The 8,506-nt window shown below is 41.0% G+C and overlaps 1 protein-coding gene across 5 annotated transcripts; it reads right to left on the bottom strand.

Moving 5' to 3' along the window:
• Positions 1-856: 856 nt before the first annotated feature.
• On the bottom strand, positions 857-7,507 carry tardbpl (TAR DNA binding protein, like). Of its 5 annotated transcripts, none has more exons than XR_004632907.1 (7): positions 6,792-7,507; positions 5,237-5,400; positions 4,980-5,120; positions 3,324-3,494; positions 2,713-3,232; positions 2,185-2,331; positions 857-1,434 (listed from the first exon to the last, which is right to left on the bottom strand). XR_004632907.1 is itself a non-coding variant. In XM_034695175.1 (6 exons), the coding sequence occupies exons 1-5, from the start codon at positions 7,030-7,032 to the stop codon at positions 2,756-2,758; spliced, it is 1,194 nt and encodes a 397-aa protein (XP_034551066.1). In that variant the 5' UTR covers positions 7,033-7,507; the 3' UTR covers positions 1,508-2,331; positions 2,713-2,755. The 5 variants fall into 5 exon arrangements, 2 of the variants coding, with proteins under 2 accessions (XP_034551066.1, XP_034551067.1); XR_004632908.1 differs by having other exon boundaries at positions 3,148-3,232; positions 6,792-7,496; XR_004632906.1 differs by having other exon boundaries at positions 2,185-3,232.
• Positions 7,508-8,506: the final 999 nt, after the last annotated feature.

The following is an 8,506-nucleotide window of genomic DNA, read 5'->3' as shown; positions in this document are numbered from 1 at the left end:
TTGAGTATTTCAGTGCACTTTTGATTCTTTCATTGTATGGGTTGTTTTAAAAAAAAAAAGAACAGGCCAGTCCTGAATCACGTGCAACACACCTGCACTTACAATTAGACTATTTTGTTTTTTATTTCAAGTAAGCATTTAATTTTATGTAACAGAAAAAGGGGATCAAACTAAAAAACAGTTGGTTTTTTTTACTTCTGAGTTTTAGAAAAATAAGCTCATCATTCAAATCCCCTGATCTGTTAGCAGGTAAAGGGACTGATGTCACATTTTACACTTTGTTTACAATAAGTGTGTTTTTATGTTTGCAGCCAACACCCAAGCAGGTTTATTCTAGATTTGAATTGTACAAAGTTCTCAAAAAATTTAATTAGCCAGACACTAGGCCTCCCAAAGGTTTTTCTACAAAAAGACATCTTTAATTAAATTTCTTCTGTCATAAACGGTGTCTAAGGACTACTAAGTATCCATCTGGATTCACAGTAATCATCAGCTGCTGTGCACAATAATCCACACAAGAACATAAAACACAGAAACTCAGCCAACCCCTTACAACCCAGGGGTTATGAGGTATATATTTCAATAAATAATGGATGAATTGGAAGTCTGGTTTCACAAACTACAAAAACAAAACAGCACAACTGCACCCTCAACAGGCAGAAAATTAAACTACAACTACTAACCAGCCAGCATCCATACTACTATGTGCACAAGGAACACTTAAAGCACAGTGAACACAAAGAACCAAATGTGAGCTTACAGAAAACTATAAAGATGAGAGGTTGGATGGAAACAAAGACTTACACTTACACACTGACCTACATTTTTTTTATCTGCATTAACAGACGACAGGCAATAAAAAAAACTCAAAACTTTTATTTTACACCCCAATACTAAGATAGTTCAATACAGAAAGTGTGAATTCCTGCTGGTATGTTCGTTCTGTTCTTCAAGTCCCTTTGGATATCAATTAGCTGATACATTCAAACCATTTTACAATCAAAGTAAACAACACAAGATCAAAAGCTGCCTTTTTAAATGCTATCGATCACATTGAAGAGGCCTTAGAGTTAATACTTCCAGAAGTTTGACGAAACAGAGGACAAAGAATTAAGTATTGACTGACATAATGCAGGTTTCAGATTTAAGGCAGTCTGTGCGTTTGAAACTAAATTGAAAGTGTGACATTGGCCCTGTTGGTGACATTTGCAGGTATAAACAGGTACCTCTACCCAATGAGTGTGGTCCACTTTAATTTTCATGACAGGATGGTCCAAGTGTTCTTGCAAGTGAGGGTGATGATGAACCTTTTCAGGGTTAAGGCAGGCGTGCAGCAATTCCACTGTCGTTTGTGCTGACAATGTCTTCAGTTTGTCCATAAATGACTCCAACCGGGATTCAGTCGAAAACCTTGGCAATCCATGTCCGAGGTCCCTATACATGTGAATTAAAGTGTGTTCATTTCAATTAATGTAAAGTTAAAAAAAATAAGTCACTGTCAAAGGTGTTATACCTAGTCAAATTCAGTTTTATTCAGACTTCCCTTAGATTCACAAAACATAGAAAATGCATTCATAACCACTTCAAACACAAACTTTCAATGGGAACTCTTCAAACATTCACCACATCAACCGCAGAGCTCGCTTGCAAACTTCAACACACTTTCAGTGTTTGCCCCCCCCCTCCCCACACAGGCTTCACAAAGTCACATTTTCACACAGAGGGTGGTAACAAGGAGAAAAAAAGCACACAACCAGACACGGCATTCACGTCAAATCAGACAGCAAGAAAAAGCTATGAAAGAATACAAATTATCTTAGCACTTGTCTTTTTCATCGTGATCTTAAGGAATCAAAGTTGATAGAGAACAATGAGAGAAAGCAGAGACCATAGAGATCTCAAGACGCAGTAAAATGTCCTTGTGATGGCCAGTGGGGACACACTCGTACTTGCTTCTTCCTCTCACACTCGCACAAAGCCACAGGTTCTTCAACGCTCGCAGGCATTTTTCTCTTAAAAAAGGATTTGCACAAACAGTCCTTCTCACACTTGCTTTCTTTCACTTTGTTCTCCCGTTCGCTCACTCTCACCAACATCAGTCCCACTCATTGATCTCAAAAAAGCGACAACAGCAGACACGACTTCTATATCCATAAAAAAGTGGAGGAAAAAGACAACACCCACCGTCTAACACAGTATATGCAGAGTGAAGCTGTGTTCTTTGATGACAAAGCATTTACACATGGGAAGAGGGGAATTGATACTGAGATCTGGCGAACATTGCAGCCAATGAGGCGCTTCCTCCCGGGAAATTGGGAAAGAGTTGTTGAACTGCAGAAGAGATTTTCATGAAGGCTTTTCAAAAGACGTCAAACAAAAACAAACAAAAAGATGCAATCAACTGCTTAAACACATATCAACATATTAAGCCCATTGTACAAGGGGCTGAGGGGGCTCTGGAGATACTCGTGCATGTTCATAAATATTTCTCTTGCATGCACAGTCATCTGTGGAACATTTTCTCAAAAACAGACAGGAGTGTGGCATTTTCCACTAAAACACAAACTAAACTTTTCACTCATTAATTGTTGACCACATTATCAGCCACACAAGTATAAATTTTCTCGTAAACAAAATAAAAGGCAGTGTTTTTTTTTTTTTTTAAATTATAGGAACATAAGATATAAGCAGTTCCCCTGTAAGAATACTTACCAGATTAACCTAATAGCAACAGAAAGGATCATCTTCAAGCTAACTACATTCCCCAACTAGAAGACTTAGACTCCATAGAGTTGCCAAAGCCGGAGCTGAAGCCACCGCTGGAGGCCGTGTTAGTGCCTGCGGCCCAGCCGAGGCTGGCTGAGCTGGGGCTGCTGTAACTGGTGCTGGCAGAGCTATAGGTCTGGTCTCGGGTCGTAGTAGCTGTGCCTGCTGCTGTGGTCAAACCCTGCTGCTGGTTGGCCAGCATGCCCATCATTCCCCAACTGCTCTGTAGCGCTGCCTGGGCAGCAGCTACCATAGCAGGGTTAAGACCAAGAGCCCCAAAGTTAACCCCACCGCTACCGCTGCCTAGCCCTCCACGATTACTGCCGTAACCCCCACTGAACCCACCAGCCCCAAACCGCCCACGATCCATCATTTGCCTACTATTATTGTGTTTGGGCTCAGCGTTGGAGATGTGCACACTGATGCCCTTGATGATCAGGTCCTCTCCACACAGGGCTTGGGCGACCTGAGAAGAGAGTGAGGAGGAAATGATTACTACAGCCATTCTAATGCTGTCACTGTTGTTATCAAACTCAGCAACTCAAATTCAATCTCACCTGGTCATCGGCAAATGTGACAAATGCAAATGCACGGAAAGGTTTGGGGATGAAGACATCAGTGACTTCACCATACTGCATGAAGTACTGCCTCAGTTCATCAGTCGTCATGTCCTCTGTGCAGCGACCAACAAAGATTTTACGGCTCCGCATGGGCTCATCTGGACACGCCTGAGAAGAAGATGAGGAAAACAATAAGTTATACTTTCTGAAATTGTTTTAAATAAAGTTCTGATATTTAAGAAATTCTTCCCTCAACATTAAATGAACTTTATTATGCTTTAGAAAGCAAAACTAACCCTCTGTTTGTATTTGCAAAGTTTCACCCTCTATAGCAGATTTTACTGTTGTGAACTGTCTTCCAGTTTTGTCCCAACGTCTGAACTCAAACTTGACAGAATCTCCTGTTGAAACAGCCTACTGACTTTGTTAACAAGAGAATCAACCCCACAATGTTCAGCAAAACCACACAAAAATGTCTAGTAGCAAATGTCAAGATGACCACCAAAATCTCATCACCTGGTTCTTAACCCCTAAAAATGGTCTCTATTTTTCCCATCAGGTTCTCAGCTCTCCTGATGCAGAGGTTGCTTCTGGAGTCTACTGTGAAAGCTGTTCACAGAGCTGCAGCTCTGCTTTGCAGGTGTGAGGCAACAATAAAAATGTTGTCGTTTGACTTCAGTAGAATTATGAGCTAATTGTAATTTACTCCAGTTTGTGTGTATTGACATCTTAACTTTTTTCCTTTCCTTTATAACACAAATAACTGGACTTCCTATTCATTCATTTTAAAAACAGGGCCCACAGTAAAAGTGGATTCTTGTTTTGTATTTTACCTTTTTTTTTTAAATTCCAGACATCAAGTTTAAATTTTCCCTAAATGTATTGAACAATATAAAACACTCCTGATGATTCATTGGAGTCTCCATTAGGGCATATCCAACAGAATTTAAAAACGCAAAACATTCCCCTTAAGACTAATTTAAAAATTAGAGTGCGTGTTTATTTACTTTATGCAATGGTTTTTTTAATTATAATTTTTTAATGCCATTCAAAGCCAAAATGATTTACATTTAGGAGTCTCCCCAACACGATGTTAACTCCTGTTTGCTCTGCACAAGTCCTTCAATATGTCTACTTTTGACTTGTATACTTTGAGTACATTGCAGGGCCCAGCTATTGAAGTAGTATTAGAACGTCTGCAGAGCAGTACGTAAGGTTCCTGGTCTGAATCAACCGTTCTGTGTGGAGTTTGTATGTTCTCCCGGTGCATGCATCACAGTTGAAAGACATGCTTGTTTGGTTAACTGGCCACTCTAAATTGCTCTAGGTGTGAGTGTATCTGGTTGCCTATCTCTATGTCAGCCCTGTGACAGGCTGGTGACCTGTTCAGGGTGTATCCTGCCTCTCAACCAGTGACAGTTGGGATAGGCTCCAGCCCCACGACGACCCTGTATGGGGGTATGGATAAAGGATGGATGGATATATATTTGCAAGGGCACTTTTTAATAAACCTAATTACCTGTACTTCTGTTTCAGTAAAAAATTGTTCTGCTTTTCCACATCTGGCTCAGTCTCAGGCCTCAGCATCAGTGCAAGCTGTTCTAGTCGGACTACACTATCACTGACTACACATGAAGATAGTAACCTTTGTACCTTTGAATTGGGAAGTTTGCAGTCACACCATCGTCCATCAATCATGTGTCTCTGAGAAATCACTTTGGTTTGTGTCTCATATTCGGTGAACCGGACAAACCCAAACCCTTTGGAGTTGCCAGTCTTTGCATCTCTCTTGACCTGGAGTGAACACAGAAGAAGAAGAAGCTTTTTAACACTGTATGCTAGCAGTAGTACACTATGTGTGACACAGATATCATAACAAAAATATTCAGAGCCAGATGAGCTGTCATTACCTGCACCATGATGACTTCCCCAAAAGTACTGAAATAATCTTTCAGATCCTGCTCTGATGTTTTCCATGGCAGCCCGAGAACAATGAGATCTGAGGTCTTCTGAAACCCCCTCTTCACTTTCACAGCTGAGGCAGCGTCTATTTCTTCCATCTTTCTTTTGTTATCTGTGAAGAAAAAATACATTCATTGTGAAAGGAAAGAAAGAGCCAGGCACATGGTTAAACAAATCTCCTAGAAATGGGGTTTAAAGGTATAATGCTGAGCCTCCAAGCTCTCAACTGGATTGTTGTGATGGTGATACACAACAAACAGTGCAGTACAAGGTTGAAAGTGTGTGAACAACACAACATAGGCTGGGTGTCTGATGTGTATGTGATGCTGTAACAGCCCCCTCTCTTCTGTGCAGGTTTCTCTGTCAGATTTGTGGAACTCAGCTGCTGGGATTGTCTCCCATTCCGCTACAAGATGCTGTCTCAACTGAACCTCGGGTAAATCCGAGCACAAATCACTTCATTGCAGAGTTGTTGGAGGATTTAAGGACTGGCATTGCAGGCCAGCTTTAGTCAATCTATCCGAACTCTTAATGCACTTTGTTACAGATCCAGCTGTGTACTGGGACACCATCATACTGAAACACAAAATGGTCTGTTTCTACTAAAGCTGCATTTCGACCAAGAGTTCCGGGGTCTTTTAGCCCCCAGAACTACTTTCCCCGGAACTAAAAGCTGTGCCCCTCATTGTTGTCTCAATTCGACTGCAGGCTGAAGTCCCAGGTAGATTGTGCAAATCAGGCCAGTGACACATGGAGAAAAAAAAAAAATTAAATACTATTTTGAAATTTTAATACAAACTTTAACTAGTATGCATTCCCAGGAACTCCCTCTGTGTTTCAACAACTGTGTAAAGTCCACAAACACTGTTACGTTCAACCGAAAGTCCCAGGACTTTTGAAAAGTACTGCCCCCCAAGCAAGGGCTTTTCAGGGGGGAGATTATCTACCAGGGAACTAAATTTAGACCCTGGTTCCTCCAGTCGAAATGCACGTAGTTCAGAGGTAAAGTTCCTGCGATCGAAAATCGCCTATAGGTGCATTTCGACCAAGAGTTCCGGGGTCTTTTAGCCCCCAGAACTACTTTCCCCGGAATTAAAAGGTTCCAGTGTCAACCGCGGGCTGAAGTCCCAAGTAGATTTTGTAAATCAGGCCAGTGGCATATGGAGAAAAAAATTATATTCAATAATATTTTGAAATCTTAATAAAAAAACAAACCTTGCATGCATTACCAGGAACTCCTCCTGTCTTTCAACAACTGTGAAAACTCTACAAACACTGTTACATTCAACTGAAAGTCCCAGGACTTTTGAAAAGTACTACCCCTGAACTAAATTTAGACCCTGGTTCCTCCGGTCCAAACGGACGTAGTTCCGCGGTAAAGTTCCTGCGGTAGAAAAACGTCAACACCCTGTCTCCAACTTACCAGGCATGTCCAAATAGTATGATCATGAATAATTTAGAAACAGTGGAAACTTAAGTTATTTATAACATGGTCTGCCTCACCTTTGGGGTAATTGACGACATAGACCAGGCTTCCCCAGTCGCTCTCTGGTGCATGTAGGACCCCCTCCACGAGCCGGACTCCCCTCATGCACTGGGACTCTGGGTTCCTGTACCGCAGCCCGCACGCCCCTGGGAACTGTGCAGCTACCGATGATAATAAAACAGTACCATCGTCCTCTGAGGGGATCTCCATGGGCTCTTCGCTTTCGTCCTCAGCCACTCGAATGTAAAGCTCGGACATGATGACTGACTCGCTGAACCCTCGCCGAAGTTTACTTCTTTTAACGGGATGACGCAACGACAGTCAGACGCAAACAGACAAACTTCGACAAACGTTAACACTTACTTTTACAACTCTCTTATATTTAACAGCTTGAGGCCATGGATATTTGTCTCTGTTCTTCGCCACGGGCAGCACGCGTAAACAAGTTAGCCAGCTAGCTAACAAAGCTAGCAAACTCAAGGCAGCTCGAGAAATGAATGACCACACAGTTTCGCGCTGTGTTTACTGTCAACAAACACACGAGTCCTCCTGTCGTCTACAAAAGCTCGGTCGAAAGTTGTACAGTGAATAACAGCACTGATGGGTCTTCTTATACGGTGGATTTTTTGAAGTTCCAAATCGTCAAAGCACTGTGAATATTTGCAGCTGTACAACTGCAGCTAACCTCTGTAACCTCAAGCTAGCTAACAAAATGGCTGCGCGGCTTCTATGACATCATCTGGTTGGGCGAGCTCACTGGTCCGTTTTGTAGGGATGTCAACAGTTGAAATGTTAAACTCTGTGTTACTTGTTTGCCTTTTAATGAGCAGTTGTGAGAAATACTTTTGATTATTTGGACTTTGATGTTACCTGATTGACTCCATTCATCTTATAGCTTTTCTTAATTCGTAACATACGAAGTCTTCAACACATGGTTTACCCTCTGGTGTCGGACCTCAAGGATTCACCTCAAGCCCCAAACAAAAGGTGCGCACTATGAAATTGAAGAGACATACGGTGGCCCTGAAGTGCGAATCACAACGGCAATTCAGAAAACACTACATCAAATCAGAAAACACTACATCAAATCAGAAAACACTACATCGAATCAGAAAACACTACATCAAATCAGAAAACACTACAGCAATTCAAAAAACACTACATCAAATCAGAAAACACTACATCAAATCAGAAAACACTACATCAAATCAGAAAACACTACATCAAATCAGAAAACACTACAGCAATTCAGAAAACACTACACCAATTCAGAAAACACTACAGCAATTCAGAAAACACTACACCAATTCAGAAAACACTACAGCAATTCAGAAAACACTACATCAAATCAGAAAACACTACATCAAATCAGAAAACACTACAGCAATTCAGAAAACACTACACCAATTCAGAAAACACTACAGCAATTCAGAAAACACTACAGAAATTCAGAAAACACTACATCAAATCAGAAAACACTACATCAAATCAGAAAACACTACAGCAATTCAGAAAACACTACATCAAATCAGAAAACACTACATCAATTCAGAAAACACTACATCAATTCAGAAAACACTACATCAAATCAGAAAACACAACAGCAAATCAGAAAACACTACATCAAATCAGAAAACACTACAACCATTCAGAAAACACTACATCAAATCAGAAAACACTACATCAAATCAGAAAACACAACGGCAAATCAGAAAACACTACATCAAATCAG

The sequence above is a fragment of the Notolabrus celidotus genome, chromosome 11, assembly GCF_009762535.1.
Source record: "Notolabrus celidotus isolate fNotCel1 chromosome 11, fNotCel1.pri, whole genome shotgun sequence".
Lineage (NCBI taxonomy): Eukaryota > Metazoa > Chordata > Actinopteri > Labriformes > Labridae > Notolabrus > Notolabrus celidotus.
The sequence above is the reverse complement of the archived record's forward strand: the minus strand, read 5'-3'. Positions and strand labels throughout refer to the sequence as shown.

Coding starts and splice junctions, on each gene's coding strand:
- tardbpl (XM_034695175.1), bottom strand. CDS start 7,032: ATGTCCGAGCTTTACATTCGAGTGGCTGAGGACGAAAGCGAAGAGCCC. Junction 5,121..5,236: donor GGGAAGTCATCATGGTGCAG/GTAATGACAGCT, acceptor TGTTCACTCCAG/GTCAAGAGAGATGCAAAGAC. Junction 3,233..3,323: donor TCACATTTGCCGATGACCAG/GTGAGATTGAAT, acceptor CTCTCTTCTCAG/GTCGCCCAAGCCCTGTGTGG.